Source organism: Armigeres subalbatus, chromosome 3 (genome assembly GCF_024139115.2).
Source record: "Armigeres subalbatus isolate Guangzhou_Male chromosome 3, GZ_Asu_2, whole genome shotgun sequence".
NCBI classification, from domain to species: domain Eukaryota; kingdom Metazoa; phylum Arthropoda; class Insecta; order Diptera; family Culicidae; genus Armigeres; species Armigeres subalbatus.
Genome location: NC_085141.1, coordinates 178,392,711 through 178,412,967, shown reverse-complemented (window position 1 = coordinate 178,412,967; position 20,257 = coordinate 178,392,711). Strand labels below are relative to the sequence as shown.

The following is a 20,257-nucleotide window of genomic DNA, read 5'->3' as shown; positions in this document are numbered from 1 at the left end:
TGATCTCTCTTGTTTCGGACAGCAGAACGATCGCGCGGTCGGCCGAATTATTGTGTTCTGCGTTGCGCGGCCGGTAATAAAATTAATCAGTTCTGTGCGTGATCTCTCATGTTTCGGACAGCAGAACGATCGCGCGGTCGGCCGAATTATTGTGTTCTGCATTGCGCGGCCGGTAATAAAATTAATCAGTTCAGTGCATGATCTCTCTTGTTTCGAGGCGGTTTTGGTAGTCATATGGCTACTGCTTCTGCCTCATACGCAGGAGGTCATAGGTTCAATCCCAGGTCCGTTCCATTCTCCTACTTTTTATCTTTCTCTTTATTTATTATTTTATTATATTTTTTATTATATTTATTATATTATTTTATTTATTATTTATTATTATGTTCTAGCAATCGCTAGAACTGGAAATGGACTTCCATACCGTTTCCATTACTATAGTAATAGCCTTAACCTTAACCAATAACCTTCAACTTGAGTATTCTAAAAGTAATCTGCTAGAATTGGAAATGAACTGTAGAGCTCGTTTCCTACATCCAATTAGAAATTCCATCAGTTACCTTCTCCTATCTATCACATTGGCAACCCGTTAACCAAGACGGACCCCTGCCTCTCCAACCTAACCCAGAAATTCCAACAAATTCCGCATGAACTCGTGGCAAGTGCCGAGGTATATTCGGCTTGCAGTGGACAAGTGATTGCATCATCAATTTTCCCCTTCCTTACATTGACTTGTATTCTGACGTGGCAGGTGCCAGTGTGACCTAATAAATGAGATCACCTACTTGTACATTGAAGATGAGTGCTAGTCCCAAGCAAACATCTGTTGGTTGCCTGTGCAAGAACAGCTGATCTGGTCATAATGGAGTAGCAACTACGAGCAGTCAATCAAGCTCAAGCTCAAGCTCAAGCTCATTTTTACTTCTGACTCACCTGATTTACCACCAGGGTGTCAAAAATCTGTGTTTGCAGATGACACGGGCCTTTCCGCCAAAGAACAAAGCCTTCGTGTCATTTGTAGTTGGTTTCAATTTGGATATTTTCTCCACTTAATGGCAAAAATGGAAAATTTCCCCGAAATTTCCAAAACTCAGCTTATACTTTTCCCACATAAGTCGAGAGCTTCTTATTTGAAACCTTCTATTAGACACATAGTCACTATGAATGGGGTTCCAATTATTTGGTCTAGCAAAGCTAAATATTTAGGACTTCTGCTAGATCAAAATTAACTTTAAAAATCACATTGAAGGCCTTCAAGCCAAATGTAACAAATATATTAAGTGTCTATATCCACTTATAAACAGAAAATCGAAACTTTGTCTTAAGAACAAACTTTTGATTTACAAACAAATTTTAGACCTGCCATGTTGTATGCTGTGCCAATATGGACTAGTTGCTGCAATACCAGAAAGAAGGCACTTCAGAGGATTCAAAATAAAATTCTGAAAATGATTCTGAAGTTGCCTCCGTGGTATAGTACCAATGAACTTCATAGAATTTCTAATATTGAGACATTGCAACAAATGTCCAACAAAATAATTTCCAATTTTAGACAAAAATCGTTGCAATCTTCTATTGCAACGATTAGCTCCTTGTACCCTTAGTATAAATTAGGTTAAGTTTAGTTTAAGTAGTAAACATTGTAATTCCTACATGGTTTAATTCAACCAGAGGGAAAATTCTAACTGCCAGAGGCAATTGAAATGTATTAATAATAACTAAAAATATAACATAGCAAATAAGGATGATAGTGTTAAGAAAACACGGAACACCTAGTCTAAGAGATGAATGCATGTATTAGATAATTAGCAAATAAAATTAGTTAAAAAAAAATAAAGAGGCTGAAAAGGATGGTATAGGAGCTGAACTCATCAAGAACAGCTGAGAAAAGCAGGCCTCTTATCTGCATATATTGATAGAATATTGGAAACAGAACAACTACCGGTGGGATGGAAGCAAGAGGTCATACGCCTGAACTACGCGAAAGGCGACAAGTGGGAGTGTGAGATATTCCGAGCGATCACCATTTTAAATGCCGTCTACAAAGTAATATCCCAGATCATCTTCCGTCGTCTGTCAATCATAGTGAATGAGTTCGTGAGACGTTATCAAGACAAGATCTTCATCGCATGGCAAAACCTTAAAAAAAAACTCACCACCTGTTTATCGATTTCAAGACGCCATACGACAATATATTACGCGTAAAACTATTCTACATTATGGACGAGAACAGATTTTTCGGGAAGCTTACAAGATTGATGAAAGCAGCGATGGATATTGTACAACATTGTATGGAGATTTCGGATGGACACTTCAGTCCGTTTGAGTCCCACCGGAGACTATAATGAGATGAACTGCTGTTCAATATTTATTGCGTTTGAAGGTGTCATTTGGAGAGTCGGGTGTAGCATCCGTAGTACGATTTTACAAAGATCCAGATGTTTGCTTTGCGGATGATATATCTAAGGACATTGCCGGTCGAACATTAGAAATGGTGGCAGATCTGTACATCCAATTCGTTTAAAAACAGTATTTTGTTATTTTTTATCGAAATTCTGTTAGGTAAATGGATAGGTATTATGCAGCTTTCCCTGAGAGCTTTCCCAACGAAATGGTTATTTTACTTATTTCGATTTCATCAAAGTCAGCCTACTGCGAATCATAATAAAATCTGTCATTTATTTTAGCACATAATTTTAGTCTAATTACCAAAAGAGTCCCAACCGTTGATCTTCTAATTTGAACCCCCTGCGGAAATGTGTACCAAGGAGTGCTACAAAGTGTTTGGGTACTTCCTCGGATTCATGTGGATAGTAACGGCGTTCTACTACACGATGGAAACAATTGAGCTGTTGAAGCTGATGCGATTACAATGCACCAATCAGGCGAAAAATGAAACCTTTCGGATCCAATTTGACGACGAACTGGTGGATAAGGTGTGCAACTTCTACGGACGTTTGGGTGAGCGCAACCGGATGACTATGAAGCTTGATTGTATTTAGTATTGTATTCTTTTCAGATGACTTCATGCCATACCACATTATTACAACGCTCATCAAGATGGTTCCTGGCATATTGCTAATTGTAGGAATATTTAAAGTAAGTAATACGATTACTAGAATGTGAGTAAAAAATAAAACTGTATCATATCGTACTTTTCAGCACAATATAACTTTAATAAAGGTATTCATTGTCTACGCTCTTTTGGAAGAGATTTTCTTTGTGACTGTCTTCTCGAAAATATTCACTCTTATCAACACTGAAGGGAAAAAGAGTTCATGGATATTCTGGATCTTGGTTTTCTCATGCGGTAGGCTTTCATAATGTTTTACATAACAAGTTAACTAAACAATAGTTTTTTCTTCCATTTAGCAAAACTTATACTGGGAATCTGGATAATCCTCGGAGTTTATGCAGCTATTGACAGCAGGATAAAAACAATTCATAGAATAATGTGATGGCATTCGGATAGTCGACAAATTCTAAGGGCCGCTATTTCATTCTTTGGAAATACGTTATAATAATTGATTTATTTGCATATAAATACAAATTAACAACTGACGTGTTAACAATATTGCAAAACTATTGCGCATACGTTTGGAAGGTTATATACAATTCTAATAAATTTATCTAACACTATTTTTCAATAACATATGATACAAGGTTATTTACAAAGGCAGTGCTTCGGTGTTAATTATACAAATTTTACAGCGGTGTTCTAATTTGACTTGTTTAAAATACATTGTGCGTGGTTAGCAGCTATTTACTGAAGAATTCCTGATCCACGAGAACAGAAGCTTTGCATCGATTCTCTTCATCTCGAAAAAAATACTCGAATATGTACATAGACTATAATCGTTCTTTGTTCGTACATTGAGTTATACATAAAAAATCAAGTCTTTTCCGTTTACTGATTGAACACTTTTTCTGCTTCCTCCATTACACGCGCTCCATTGTCATCTTCATCACCTCTTAAAACTCATCTATCACAAAACGGTATCCAGAATCCATGGAACAAATTTCGATATCCTTGTGCAAACACCGGGAAGGTTAGCCTCGGCGCACCCGATGCCCCAGGATATGATGCCAGCGAGAAAATAGTGGCCATCCTTGGCTTTGACCTGTGAAAAGAGGGAAAGCACACAAAAAGTTATAACTTCAGCATGAAAGAGCAATTAAATCGGCACTCTGTATACGGACGGAAGTGGGATGCGGTAGTTCTCAATGCAATAGTTTCGTTCTACTCTAGAAAGTTTTGGAAATTTATTATGCACACTTGGAATTCTCGGCTCGACAGTTTTCTTGTTAACTTGTTGTACGTATGATCAAATATGTCACGTTAGTTTATGGCTGTAGAACTGCTGATACTGGCAATTATTCTATGAAGCTACCCGCAATCATTTTTGAATGCTTGAAGCATCCAACTCCCATTTCCTGAAAAAAAATAGCTAGCGCGACAAATACCTGCAGTGGTCCACCCGAGTCGCCTTGGCAGGAATCTTGACCGCCGGTTTCGTGGCCGGCACACAGGAAAATGTCCGGGATGAACTCGTGCCGTCCGGCCCGCAGGAACATCGACTTGCACCGGTCGTTGCTGACAATCGGCACCGACACCTGCGAGAGAAACAATCAAAGGAAGGAAAAAACTGCAATAATGAAATTGACCGGTTGAAAGCGAAAAATGAAAACATCATCGGAGGTCGCCCATTGATGGAAAACATCTGGACAGTCAGGAGGGAGGGGGTATATATTCCATGAATAACAAATAGCAATAAACACTTCTCAAGTGGAAAAACGTTTTTTCTATTCTTCTCGTTTTCGTGTCTCTTTTTCTGGATTGCATCCATTCATTGAGAAGTGTCGGCAGCACATGGACACAACCTGGTGGTGAATCTAATTCCATGACGTGGGTGGGTATGATCGGCAGCTACAAGTAATCTATAGAATGAATATGGTAATCATCAGCATCTTCTTCTTATATGCCTCTAAATTCCAACTGGAACTTGGCCTGCTTTTCAACTTAGTGTTCTATCGGCATTTCCTCAGTTATTGATCAAAAGCTCTTCTTTGCCCGCCACTGCATGTGAAGTATGTATCTTGTGTGGCAACTACTATGAATACACTATGCCCATGGAACCGAGAATGTTTCCCATTCGAAAGTAGCCTAAGCCGGACAGAGAATCGAACTCGCCATCTCCGGATTGGCAATCCTACGCCTTTGCTCGCAAGGCTAACTGGAGACCAAGACTGGGTTGAAACACACCAACTTTCCTTTTTTGGCACGATTTAATTGTTGAACAGCAGTAATGGTATTCTAGCATTGAAATTGCTTGTGCTTGAGCGTGATGACCGTACAACCCAATTAGTAATTGTTGTCAATCATAATATTAGTATGTCGAAATTGCGGATGATTACATGTTTGTCTGTTGTAAGTTTTATATTGACGCAAAGCAGCACTGGTTTCAATCCCAAGTGTAAATCAAGTTGAAATGCATCATCAGGACCAGTCCCCTGGATTTGGAGCTTTTTAAAATAAATTTATCATGGGGTATAGCCTCTCGAATCAGTTCTTTATCATGACAGCTTGCGAAAAAAGTCTTTCATGGTATGCTACACCCAACCAGAGATTGCAACATTTTATTGCAATTTCAATCTCGCATTAGTTTCGCTTACCGTTCGCCATAATTTGCCACATATGCACAGATTGCATTAAGTACACGGCAGGCCCTTCGGGGCAGCAGGGACAGCAGGGACAGCATGGACCATGTCCAAGGGCTTGACGACCCCTCCCCAGCTGTCTGTGAGTCAGGGAGAACTGCCTAGGGCGTGGTGGGATTTAGCAGTGGGCTCTGCTAAAACCCCTCCCAAAAAACCACAAGTGCCCGTAATCAGACTCTATCAAAGCGACTGTGTACCGCTTCAAAAGCACAAGCCCAGGGAGTGCCAATTGGCATGGGGAGTGTCCCTATTTCGGTAGGGTAGCGCGTGAGCTGCTTCGGCAGGGAGTGAGTGATCTGTTTGTGCTGAGGCAGGAGTGTCATAGCGCGCCGCCACTATTGTCACCTCGAAGCGCAGCAGAAGTCTGAGTATGAACTGCACATGCTGAGGTAGGAGTGTCGTAGCGTAGTATCGTTGATTGGACCCTACATACCGCTATCGACACCTCGAGGCATGGCAGTGGAGTGTTAGAGTGAGCACCCGAATAAGGGTCACATGGAGCGAATGGTCTTTGGAGAAGCTGCTTCGGCGGCAGGGTAGCAGTGGGTTGTACCCACTCACCTACAGTTGTGCACATGTGGTGCATGGGGAGTGTCCCTGCTTCGGCAGGGTAGCGTGTGGTCTGCTTCGGCAGTGGTGTGATTGATCTGCTCGTGCTGAGGCAGGAGTGTCGTAGCGTAATATCTGTAGGCCCAGGCAGTTACCGCTATTGACACCTCGAGGCATGGCAGCGGAGCGCCTGGGAGAGCATCCAAGTAAGACTCAAATGGTGTGAATGGTGTGCGAGCACCCAAGTCAGTCTCGCATGAGACGGGTGCCTGCGATAATGAGCGAGTACGTTTAGTACTGCCATCCACCCAGAAGTAGTACTGGGAGGTAGTTCCTGGGGGAAACGATGGTGGAGCCCAAGGGAGTTTAGTAGGTATTACCGGTATGGTCGAGTCCGACACTCCAGTACACTTTCGTGTGGTAGTTTGGCAACTACAATGCACGTGTACTGGGTTAGTGTGTAAATGCATTCTCCCCTGTAAAAAAAAACACGGCAGGCCCTTGCATTAGGTCCCCCTCAACAGTATCAGAAAAAATCGATATTCCCAGGACTCAGGTCCCTTTACTATTAATTTATGGAGGAAGACTTTTTAGTACATTGTGCTGGGGGAGGTACTGGCGTTAACGCGGCAGAGGAGTAATTAGCACATTTATCCTCATATAGTAAATGGGCTGCAAAATGGTGGGTTGACATCAAGGAAGGAGCGCCCAACATAGCTCTGGTCCCCACAAGTTCCTATCTCACGCTTCCACGGATTGTCCGATGACAAAAGATCGCCAGCCAAGGGTTGTGTACTTAGCTGGTAGTGCAGCCTGGGCACTGTTGTCCTTCCGACATCAGCTAGAGTGAGAAGGTATGCCTCGTGCGTCTGTTCACAAGAAGGTGCGGCTCAAACAGCGTCTGCCTGGTACCCAGCGACAGATCAACGAAATGCTGTATATCGTCAGCTATACCTAAGGTGGCAGTCCCACCAGCGCGGTGTAGGTAACGCGACCCCGAAAAGGAAGCTTACTGAAGTCTCTCTAATATCACGAAAAATGAAGATAGAAGAAAAAGAGAACGATATTTTTGGCAACCGACCCGGCAACGAAATAAGGACTATGATTGGAAACTCGGTACCTGGAATGTCAGGACCCACGGTGTGTCTAAGAGGAAATATTATTTTTCAAAAATCAGTATCTCTGAAACACCCACCACGTGAAAGTATATGCTCTCCTCTTTCATATAGTGGGTAAACTAAAATGTTCTATCGGGGGATCTAGAACAATTTTTATTTTTTTCACTATTTTTGGTGCAAACTCCATAGAAATCTCAAATGATAGCCGATTTAACCCCTCCAAAAATGTATGGAAAAATGACCCCCGATAGAACATTTTAAAAATGCACCTACGTGAAAGAGGAAAACCTATACTTTCATGTAGTGAGTGTTTTAGAGATACTGATTTTTTGAAAATAAGCCTCTTCGGACAAACACACCGTGGACCCTAAATGAACCTGGACGAGTTGTAACGATTAATTGAGTCCGAGTAGTCAGTCGGCCTTTGCCTTAAACATTTAAATATACAGCTTACTATTAACGTCATCTGCCAGTCATTCGGGGAAATAAACTGACTGCATGTAGTTCAGCTTAAGAACACTCCAGTTTCTAAAATTACGGCCCACTCACCGATTGATGCTCTCATTTATTGAGTGGGATAGAAACGCGTGGGGACCAAGTGATACGGATCATGACAATGGGACCTTCGTGCCTACCTTCTCATATCGGAGGTATAGAGAGAACTCTTTTGTCCTTTTAGTTAGAACGAGCGAATCAAGGTTAAGGCTAATCCAATTGTCCGGTGGGTAGCAGGCTTCATTCGCATGTGAACGACCTGGTAAACGAGACCGTTGTTAAAACAAAAGTTCCAAAAAACACGTGAGGAAAAGATTGTGAATTTTGACGCTAGTTTCGGATAGTGAAAGGGAAAGATTTGAGTTGCAGGTAGATTTAATCTGTTATTTGTGAATAATTGTAACTAAAACACAGATTTTACCACAAAACCGCGCAGATAGAGCCGAAACCCATTCAAACCACAGGCGTTGAGTTTTCTGATCTCGACTGAGATTGTCGAGAGCTAGGTAAGCTAATGGCAATGTTTCATGTTAAAAAAAAGTCGGTGATTAATGTAAACTGTTGATAGGTTTCAAAACCCTATCATCATAGGGTTTTTTGGTGGAGTGGTTCAGCTGTAAAACCCCGCATCGAGGATCCTTACTCGGACGCCGTTCGTCGCGACCGCAGTGACCTGCATGTGATTGCCACGTGTCCCGAAGTCGCTAAGCGTGAACCTTTGGCTTTCTGAACCGGCGTGAACCGCATCCAAGCTAACGAATAGCCTCCAATCGAACACACCGCTTCCACGCTTATACGAATTCTGCGTCGATCGCACCCAAGCAATCGCCGGTGTCCTTGGCGTCCGCATTCTGCGACGACCGACGGCAAAAGTGTTTCCTACCGGCCAGAAAGGGTACAGCCAGTGTCTCCAACACCACTTTCACGGTGCGATACCGTCCCTACACACGCCGCGGACACGTATTCGTACAACTGGTCGCCATACAAAAGAATTCGGCACGTGTCACGAGCCCCGCCGAGATCGCTCCACTTGTGCGGACCGCCAACGTTTGCCAACCGCATCGACGACGGGCAAGTGTTTTATCATCGATCGAAGTGTCTCCAATTTTCAACGCTCGGCCGCAGAGCGATCATTCTTAGCCAGAGTGTAAAATAATCGAAAATTTTTGGTGAAGTCCATTTTTCTTCATTTGTCAGTTCACTTCCGACACATTCATAGTCAGCTCTGGACAGTCAATATTCAGTTGAATATTAGTCATTGAATATTTATGCACATTTTACAAATTGATAAATCATCTGAAATCTTAACACGTTTCAAATGAGTAAAGTGATTTATCACACAGGACTGAATCCGATTTTCATCCGCGAGGCACTTTCAACAGTAAACATCAACACAAACAATGCTAATTATGTTTTTTTCTGCACATAGTAAACACACTCAGTGACAGTCGAATGAATGAGTTCGTGGAGTAGTCGTCTGACAATGTCATTCTATGTTTTGAATATTCATGCGATGTTTGTCAAAATTCGGACCGAAGTTGCTCTGTTCTTAGCCAACGCACCGCTGGCGTTCGCATACCGCACCATTGGCTGCCCTTTCTGCGCCTACGGCTGGTGCTTTCTCCTCATCATCAACAATAGCTCATCGTAGCACCCTCGTCGGCTGACAATACGACGCTGCATGCCCCGACGAACGCTCGGCAGAGGTACCGTGTTCTCCTCGACTTGTTGCAGATCTCCACGGCGCCCAACGAATGAATACGCAAGTAATAGGTTAAGACAATTTTTGAGCTCAAAAGTTATTATAAGCTAAAAATTATTTACGGGATAAACCCCTTTTTGTACATATCTAAACGTAAGCAATAAATCTAGAATAAGTATGGAAAATCTAATAAGTACTTTTTGAATGGGGAAGCCCAGTTGATTGAACCAGTGAACCATTTGGTAAGTAAAGATTGGTCAGTTTGTAATTTCGTAAAGATTTCTTTCGTGCTTTCGAGTTCCACGTTTGGAACGATTTAAGTATCGAGTGCTAGAGCCACTTTTTTACCCGCCCTATTTGAGAGTCTTTGGCCGGACTTCATCTGCGTCAGCAACCTCTCCTGTGCTGAGAGTGGCGCTTAAGTTGCTGTGCGCTGTGTGCACTAGGAAATCGTTACAGAGTGAACCTTCTGGCTCGTGAACTGCAGAAAGTTGGAGTGAACGTGGCCGCTATTCAAGAAGTCCGATGGCCTAGATCCGGAGAACGTGAATTCCGAGCCGTGGACCCCACGACCAACACTGCATTCAAGTATAACATCTATCACAGCGGCGGCGGAAAAGCAGAGCATGGAGTTGGTTTCGTAGTGATGGGCAAGCAGATGAGACAAGTGATGCGGTGGAAACCCATTAGCGAACGAATCTGTGTGTTGAGGATACGGGGCAAATTCTTCAATTACAGCCTAATCAACGTTTACGCACCGACAAACGATAAATCCGACGACGTGAAGGACGCGTTTTATGAATGTCTTGATAAAGCCTATGAATAGTGCCCAAAGCATGACGTTAATGACCGATCGATTAAAGATCGGTATATGGAAACAAGAGCAGCCGAAAAACGAACCCACCGCAGGAAGAAAAAATAGTATGTTCTTCGTACTATTTTTTCTTCCTGCGGGGGGTGCGTTTTTCGGCTGCTCTTGTTTCCATATACCGTTATTAGTGAGGCGCCGGAAAGAATGGAGCAGAATAATATCCGGAGTCCTTCGTTGGCGAATACCAGGCAGGTTTTCAACGACGGATCAAATGTTTACCCTGAGACAAATCCTTGATAAATTCCGGGAGTACAAATTGCAGACACATCATCTCTTTATTGATTTCAAGGCGGCGTACAATTCAGTGAAACGGAATGATTTATGGCAAAGTAAGCTAGAACATGATTTCCAGGGAAACTGATACGGCTGATTCGTATTATGTTGGACGGATCGAAATCAAGTGTAAGAGTTGCGGATGAAATATCGACATCATTTGTTAGCTTAGATGGATTGAAACAGGGTGATGCACTCTCGAATCTACTGTTCAATATAGCACTCGAGAGAGCGATTAGGAGAGTTGGTGTGCAAAGAAGCGGTACCATTATCGCAAGATCGCATATGCTTCTGGGATTTGCGGACGATATCGATATTATCGGGATTGATCGCCGTGTCGTGGAAGAGGCTTTTGCACCTTTAAAGAGGGAGACAGCGAGGATTGGACTCACGGTTAATACCAGCAAAACGAAGAACATGGTCGCTGGCAATCAACGTGGGTTCATTAGTGGGTGGTGGTAGCGAAATGGTGCTGGTTGGTGAAAAATTTGAAGTGGTGGATGAATTTGTGTATCTTGGAACATTAGTGACGTGCGATAATGATGTTACCCGCGAGGTGAAAAGGCGTATTGCTGCTGCAAATAGGGCTTATTACGGACTTCGTAAACTTCGTAACCAGCGTAAGTCCCGTAGTCTGCAAATGAAGACAAAATTCGCGCTGTATACTACTCTGATTCTTCCGGTGGCTTTATACGGCCATGAGACATGGACGTTAAAGGAGGCTGATCGGAGAGCTCTCGGAGTGTTTGAGCGTAAGGTGCTGCGGACAATACTCGTCGGTAAACAGGAGAACGGTATCTGGCGGCGTCGCATGAATCACGAATTGTACCAGGTGTATAAAGGGCTGGATATTATTAAGCTTATACAACACGGCAGACTACGGTGGGCTGGTCACGTTGTTCGTATGCCGGAAGAACGTCAAACGAAGATAATATTTAGTGGAGAACCCGGAAGAGGCCGCAGGCTTCGTGGAAGACCACGTACACGATGGCTTTTTGCAGTTGAAGAGGACCTGAGGGCGCTCAATGTTCAGGGCGACTGGAAGCGATTAGCCCAGGTTCGAGTCCAGTGGAGAAGGATACTCCATTCGGCGTAGGTTCATCAAAGAACTGTAGCTCATCAAGTATCAAGTAAGTATCCTCATATGTGATAGCCCTTGTCGCATCAGTGTAGGACCCTGGCGTGGCCAACACACTTGAAATAAATCGCCGACTTCGGTAAAATTTTACCGAAATCTCAACCGCTGAACTGTTAAGCAATGGAAAAAATTACAAAGAATCTAAATCAGATAATCATGGGTTTGATTCTTATCCCCTCCACACCCTTTGAATATTAAAGTTGGCGTTTCGTTCGCCTGACCTTAGCATGGGGAACACGATGATCAAGAAAGTCGCAAAAAAGATGTGGAAGCGATCGCGAGAAAATATCGCGACCAGGGGTGACATTGCGCATCTCTAAACGAGCAAACCATGCAAACTGTCATACGAAAGATCTGTCGTAATCAGATGCGCAATGAGGCCCCAGCTTTATCTAGTCCATCTCGAACACAGTTCCACCACCTTCAAGGAATCACCGCGACGTCACGCAGCGCATCGACTGCTTCAACTATTAATACGGTACCCGGAACTGACGCATGAGCCCTCGCTGCAAAAAGTGTGGCGACCCGCACCCAACAGATAGATCAGTGCGACAAGATGAAGGTGGCGGATACCAAGTGCGCCAACTGCGGTGACAAACATCGGGCCACCACCAAGGCCCTATTAGCACAACTCACGCTGATGATTTGAAGTACAAGATAGTCCACTCTTCACAGATAGAAAAATCCACAGAAATTTACGCTAAAAATCATGCACATAAATGGAACGCTATTATTAGCGTAATTTCGAACGGGATATATCCTAAACGTATATAATATTTGACGTGAATTGTCAATATTGCATACAAGTTGTAAGCAATATTGTTAGGAAGAGGACCATTTCAGCGTAGAATAGCTTAAATTTCCGCATGTCAAGTTTTACGCGCTGTTTATTTTTCATTATTTTTTTCTGTGTTCAATATCCCATGTATGTCACAATTTTTGTTGATCGCTAGCGCCTAATTGTGTAATAGCCGAGTTTTTGTTCTGGAACACGCAGAACGTTCAAACACTATTGATATGAATAATGATGGTTGCCTTAATGTTAATGATTAAAACATTGAATTGGGTTGTAGTTAAAAATCACTTAATTATAATTAGATGTACAGAACATATAAACATACATATTATGTTATTATGAAAGGCAGAAATGGGTGATACCAACATAAACTATTTAGACTCTTCGTACTAATCCGAAGTTCGGGGATATGTTCCGCCACACAGAAAACAATAATGAAAAATGAAAGGCGCGTAAAACTTGACATGCGGAAATTTACACTATTTTACGCTGAAATGGTCCACTTACCAACAAGATTGCTTACAACTTGTATGCAATACTGACGATTCACGTCGAATATTGTATACATTTAGGCTATAAACCATGTGGAATTACGCTCATAATGACGTTCCATTTATGTGCATGATTTTTAGCGTAAATTTCAGTGGATTTTTCTATCTGTGCAGATTATGTTCTCCTTTTCTACAAATGGGAGCAGATTTTTAATGTTCGAGATGAATCCCAGTGGATCTCGCCCCTTTGAAATCACACGACCAATGACAAGATTCTTGTGGTTTGAGGATACCTTCAAGCTGAAAAATTCACGATAATTTTAGGAAACAATATGCAGCACATTTCTTATACACAGCAAATAAATTTGACTTTTACTGGTAATGTAATAAATAAAACTAATGTGAATACAGATCATGTAATCGTTTTTGAATGTAATTATGCGTTGAAAATCATGCACATAAACGGAGCATGAATCAAATTGTATAGATACATCACCTTACCATTATAACTACACTCTATTGAAAACAATACTTTATCCACCCTGAAAATTAATTTATAAACCATTAAGTTTACATGAAATTATGTGAACCGAAACAAAAGATGGCCACGCTTGCGACGATCTCGGTAGAATGTAAACAAACCAACAGTTCTATCAAGGCAGCTGCAAATGCAGCGGGAAACCATCGTTTTCGACCACCGTCATACTAAAGCTAAGATTTGCCATTGCGACTACAAAGCAGCATCCATGATGCTGCATTTCATTGGTGTACTTTATCAGGCGTTTTCTTAAATCGATGGAAAACTTCAACTTCTTGCACTTCATCCATCAAATATTTTCCCTTGACGATGCGCTTACTCAGATCATGTAAATTTACATTACCTAGCCAGAACCCGATCACGACGGGTTCGGTACTGTACGTTAGAATCGCCATAACTCAGAACATGTTACTCTTTGAGCAACATTGCTTTCAAGAAATGAAAACGGTAGAGTGGTATCAGAACGGACTATCACTCTGCGGGCCTGAGTTCAATTCTCATGTTGACCTTTTTTTATTTATACAGCATAAAATAGATTATGTAAATTTAAAACAACACATAAATTGGAAATGATAAGTGATGTAAAAATAAAATGAAATGTAAATTTCTATCGTTTATCATGCTCCAATTATGTGCATGCTATTTGATGTGAATGTACATGATTCGTTCGAACTGTGTACATTACTCACAATTTGCATCTAAAAATGAACCAAGGAGGTGGTAATAGGAAACATAAAATGAAAAGAACCGTATAATGTTTTGCATTTGCTTTGATTGTTATAAACCGAACGATGCGTCTCTATGCGTTGTTATGGAAGTAACGACGCGCATCCACGTCCTGCACGTGATACTGGAAAGGCAACGATTCGCCTCCACGCGTTGCTGTGATTAAATAGTTCGACCGCCATCCGTTGAAGCGCTTTAGTCGCGTTCGCCCGTTTTAAGCAAGAGTGGGCTATATTGTTAATATATAATATTTGATATGAGTTACTGTAACTACTCTACAACATGTGTGTTACTCGGGAGGGTTGTCCTAAGCGAGCAGAGTTTTTGGAAATCCGGAAGAAGGCTTCCATGCTGCCGAAAAAAAAACGATGTTCCTTTAATTAATGAGCTATTCAACCATCGCGGCTCCCCCTTAAAGCGATTCTAATCCTTCCACCATTATAACCGTTATATACCCGGCTGGCAGCATCAGCTGCGTCGGTTCAAGTTCCAGCACCACCAGCTCCATCCTCCAGGGAATGGCCCCCGCTCCCTCCTCCCGGATTCCATCGACAACCGGAGAATGAAAGTGTCCCACGAGTAGAATCTGCTCCGCTTTACACCCCGGATCAACTGATGCCGCGCCGATCTTCTCGCAGCTCGCAGCTCGTGAGTCGTGGTTGCAGAGCACGATTCGACAAGGTCTTCACTCTTAGCATGTTCATAATTGAAAATGGCTGCTAGGGTGGGCCTGGTCAACTGGATCGCGTGCTCGCTTAAAATCAAAACAATCGAGCTGAAGTATTTTCTTGGGGAGAAGGAAATAGATGTGGCGTTCATCATCGACGAAACGCACCTAAAACCGGAGGTTAACGTCAACATTCCGAACTTTTGCATCAAGAAACTCGACCGTCCGACCAGAGAAGGTGATGTTGCTGGCCATCGTCTTTCGCTACAACATCAACTGTCGCCTGCTGACAAGCTTCTAGCTGCGTGTCATCGAGACAATCGGTGTCAAAGTTATCACTTCTGTCGGCACAATTAAGCTCATTGCGGTGTAATGCCCAGCAGCTCATGTCAAAGCCAGCGATGAGATGATTCATCGGCTGTCTTTCAGAAGAATATCGTCATGTTAAAACGGAAGCAAGGTCTATACATCATTGCTGGTGCCCTGGACGCCAAGCATCAAGCCTGGGGCAACAGTCGCACCATCTGGAGCAACGATAAGGGGCCCGGATTCCCCCACTCGGCTGAGTCGATCCAGAGTCCATGCAATCGAACTATTTATAACAAACATGAACGACCATATTTTGAAACTGGTCGTCTACCAGGAGCTCTGCTCAGACCACTACCAGGTGGTGGCGGAAGTGGGCTTCTCGATAAATCGGCAGCAGTAGTCTCGGCGAATTCATCATCGAGTCAACTGGGGTTGGTTACAAAGGTGCGTCGACGCCAACAACCAGCGTCACCCAGCAACACCGAAGGAAATCGACGAGCAGCTGAACGCCGTCCAAGAGGTTCGTGAAGTATACATTCCAATGGCTCAGCAGATAACGATTGATACACTCACCAAAGATTTGATCCGTTTATAAAATGTCACTTGCTTGACAAAAATCATCCAAAATCGCCTTCCACAAATCTGAATTTAGATAATCCTCTAATCAAATCAATAATAAGGTCATTACCGGCTCCAGAGCAATCCAAAGATAAGTAGATAACCAATTCATAACTTTTCATTATATTAAATTGTCACGGATAAATGTTGACTCATCATGTTATAAAATAAATATCTCAAATAACAAACAAGTAAAATAGCAGAAGCCAAAAAATCATACAAATGATGTGCCTCGAAAAATGAGTCATGTCTCAAATAATGGGTGCTTATCTTGCAACTCATCTTTTTTGTAGGTCTCTAGTTTTTCCCGAGAAGTTTATGCGAATCATTTTTCACCTTTCACCATGCAGAAGGCAGTATTTAGTCATAAATCAATATTTATGTCAATGAGTTAGCAGAATGGTAATAATTTCAATTAAACAATCAACTATATCACTGAGCAGATGCTGAAACAAATAGATTTATCTGCAAAGACAAGAACATCATCCGAAATATCAATTCAATACTTAGATAATTGGTACCCAAAGCTCATTTAGTTAATAGTAATGAAACTTCAACTTCCACGATGCTAGAAAGGGCTAGCTAGTTACGTGAGTAGGTGCAGACGAATCCCTAACTCGTTACCGGTCGCAACATTTGTAGTGAGAAGAACACGGTCATAAATTTGCTTTAATCCTTCTTCCCCCTGCCAGGCGGCCGGCCCACCATAACGCCGGGCCGGGCCACTTTCAATGGAATTCACTGAATGAAAAGCAAAGTCACATGGCGCGACGAAATTGTGCTCATAGGATTCAATTTTCCACCTAAATGGGCGGATGGAACCCTTATTTCGATTCGCTCGGATGCACGTGCTCTTTGTCGGAAGTGGCAATTGGAACAGGGCTAGGCTGATTGGTGACATATTGTTTCACCCGTTTATTGTCTCCGGCGAGATAACGAGATAACGAGCAATCCTCTCCCGGGGCTGAAGTGCTTTGAAGAAGTTTAAAAGATGCTGGGAAAATGTTATTTATCGGATCCATAACTTTGGTTGGAGCTTGCTTTCAAAATCTGTCGATTATGGATATTTTATTGAAGGATGGAATCAAATTTAAATTCCCAACAAAGACAATTCAATATTCTGAATAATAAATATTTTCCACTTAAAACTAAAAAAAATCAAATTGGGAACTAACTTTGTTCGTTTTTGCTAAATTCTGTAATCAAATACAGGTCGAACTCGATTATCTTTTTTTATTGGTATTGCATCCTCCACTGGTACATTGCCACCTCGCTGCTTAGTTTTCATTCAGCACTTCCACAGTTGTAAACCGCGAGGTTTCTAAGCCAAGTTTCCATTTTTGGATTCGTATATCATGAGGCTAACACAATGATACTTTTACGCCCAGGGAAGTCGAGACAATTTCCAAACCGAAAATCGCCTAGACCGGCACCAGGAATTAAACCGAGCATCTTACTGCTAGGCTAAGGAGGGCCCCTGGACTCGATTATGCGGGGTTCACATTTTTGACAAAATTTTCAAATTTGTCATTCATATCAATCCAATTTTGATTTAACTGATGGAGCAGTCACTTATTCGACAGATGAAAACGTAACCTCGCCACTATAGAACGATGTGTTTGGGTTCATAACAAGGATTGCAGAATTCACTCTTAATTGATAATTAACTACGATAGACGAGAAACATACGGCTTTTTCGATCATTACGAGACATGAAAACAAATTGCTCGTCACCTGATACAAATGCGAAAAAAGGGGCAGAGAAATATTTCCCCCACTGACGCAGTGATTAAACTCTTCCTTCTAGTACAATTCCCATTAAGGACCATGTGCAAAACCAGTCGATATGCGTCATCAGCACCGATGAACTTATAATTGGAGGTTTTCCAAAGAAATTTATCTTGCAGAATATTCCCCCTTGAGGCATAATCCATTAATTCCGTAATGCACAAATCGACCATTTCCACACCCGTCACACTTTTTATACCAATCATTCCAAAATTGTGTATGGATCGTCACACTTATGTAATTAATGGACTTCCATTTAGAGCCAGCCTCGGGTTGAAAGTCTCCCTAATAAAGACATAAAAAAAAACGTTCCATTTAGGTAAGCAGAGTTAACAACATCAGCAAACCCAAACTGTTGATTATGACCACGGCGACTCCTTCCGTGTACCAGACGAAATCTTCCAAACATTCAGAGAAAGTTTATCTGAATAACTTGGAAAAAAAATCTGAATTTCCATTGGAAGATCCTTCCAGGAAAAATTCCTCTCATTTCCTATTCAGCAAATTTTCTTGTAATTTTCGATTTTGAATTTCCACTGGCAATTTATCTGCATTCTCAAGGATTTTTTCTGAATTTCAGGAATTTTTTTTAGTTTCCACCGGAAATATTTTTGAAGCTACACGGAAGTTCTTATAAATTTCCACGCGAAAATAACAAACGGAAACATTACCGTCACCAAATAGAATCTGCAATGACCTGTAAATAGTTATTTTATGTGCGGATCATTGCCTAATTGTTTGATTCTCAAGACCGCTTTTTGTGTTTCTTGGATACGAAGTGTGCATGCTTTGATAAGGAGAACGAAGGAGATTGGAACTAATCACGAAACGAAGTCAACTATATTATAGTTGGATACGTCGCCGATCGGATCGAAGTCTGAATCAAATTTTATGGAATCTTGTCCCAAAAATGTATGTTTAGCTAGTAAGAATGAATGTAGTTTCTTTGATGCAATAATGTTCCCCATTCCACCCGAAAATTGTGTCCACCTCAACTACTGGGAATTATCACCAATCGCATTGAAATGCAGTCAACGCCGGAAAAAAGATAAGGATCAACTTCCAAACCAATCTTTTATACAAACTCTTACCGGAAACTAAAAATGATTAGATACCAGTATCTTCTGCCATCTACTATTTTCATTATAATAACTTGTACGACGAGGTAACAAAAAGCTCATGTACCTAGTTTTCAAGTTGGAAACGAAATACGAATCTGTTGATAAAATTAATTGTAGCCGAAGTCAATGGAAGAAGAATCGTATAGTTATCTAATAATTCAAAATAGAAAAAAAAATACTCAAATCTGATTCCAAAAGCAATAGAAAATGCTGCGCTTCTGCAAGGCCTTAAAGACTCAAGTCTTTAGAGACATCCGTTAATATGTTGCCATATTCAATGAACGATACTAACAGCCGAGAAATCTGAACCACATGTTTGCTGACAGCACGAATACGTGCCGTTTTAGGGGTAAATTGGGTAGGCGAGGTTGATAGTGGGACGCAATCCATTCGTCTTCGGATTTTGTACCTTTCACTATATTCACTAGGTTTCGTCTTACAAGCTATCTAAATTCAGTTATAAAAACACGCAAAGATCTCATAATATAAACAACAAATATTTCCGTTCGTGGTGGGATGTCATGGAACTGATACGAAATGATTGGATCCACCTCCATGAATGGAATTCTTTTGCTTTTCTCGTATAACAATGTTTTTATAGTATCAACTTACTGCCCACATCACGTTTCTATGGCTGAAATTACAACTGCCTTCAGATTTTCCCACTTGCATCGCAAAAGCTCCCTCCTTCTGCACAGCGACATGTCTTTTCGATTTTTGCCGATGTGGGTATCACCTCATAAAATTAGAGCCACGTTCGCCACCCCGTGAGCAGTAACGGAGATCCTTCTTGTCAAATCATATAAAATACAATTCAAAGTCATCAAGTGCGGCAGCCAACCCCATCCGACCCGACGACAGACCCACCCGATGTGTAATGTGAAAGTTCGGTTCAAAAGGGGTGAACTGCCGCATCAACACTAACGTTGGTTGCGGATGCGAATTCCATCACGTACCAGTGGCAGCAAGTTGCCGGAATATCGGTCTGCGACCCTGTCTTGGAGAATGATTTTCATCCTTTGTGAGTTCATTTCGTTGCCACCGATACCGCCCGGTGCCGGAGTGCGCTGATGATGCTGCTGCCTGATCCATTTTCCTCCCACACGGCCTCACGGGGGAACCTGCGTCTTTATGCCCGTCAAGGCATCCTGTGCCTATTACGACGAGAGAATGGAAAACGTTTCGAAGAAGACATGACGTAGAAAATACTTCAAACAAATGGGCCAGAAATCCTCCATTCCTTGACGTGCTCCAGCTTCATGTGTAGCACCTACCAGTCAGTCAGTCAGTCAGTCAGAGCCACTGTGGGTGTGGTTGGTGGCATCTTGTGTCGAGTGTA

General features: G+C 42.0%; 2 protein-coding genes across 6 annotated transcripts in view; one reads left to right on the top strand and one right to left on the bottom strand.

The window, feature by feature from the left end:
• Positions 1 to 3,501, top strand: part of LOC134225729 (uncharacterized) — a 49,180-nt gene extending 45,679 nt beyond the window's left edge. Inside the window, exons 2-5 of one of the 3 annotated variants that reach the window (XM_062706041.1) lie at positions 2,769 to 2,961; positions 3,020 to 3,099; positions 3,163 to 3,310; positions 3,373 to 3,501. In XM_062706041.1, the coding sequence (XP_062562025.1) occupies positions 2,805 to 2,961; positions 3,020 to 3,099; positions 3,163 to 3,310; positions 3,373 to 3,458 (471 nt within the window). In that variant the 5' untranslated portion in view covers positions 2,769 to 2,804 and the 3' untranslated portion in view covers positions 3,459 to 3,501. Of the gene's footprint in view, positions 1 to 2,693; positions 2,962 to 3,019; positions 3,100 to 3,162; positions 3,311 to 3,372 lie in introns of those variants that run through there. The other 2 variants (XM_062706040.1, XM_062706038.1) reach the window with 2 other exon arrangements.
• The window catches only part of LOC134225727 (serine proteinase stubble), a 605,887-nt gene continuing 589,125 nt past the window's right edge, over positions 3,496 to 20,257 (bottom strand). For all 3 annotated transcript variants that reach the window (XM_062706032.1, XM_062706033.1, XM_062706034.1), the window contains 2 exons: positions 4,465 to 4,614; positions 3,496 to 4,121 (listed from right to left, as the gene is read on the bottom strand). In XM_062706032.1, the coding sequence (XP_062562016.1) occupies positions 3,987 to 4,121; positions 4,465 to 4,614 (285 nt within the window). In that variant the 3' untranslated portion in view covers positions 3,496 to 3,986. The remainder of the gene's footprint in view (positions 4,122 to 4,464; positions 4,615 to 20,257) is intronic.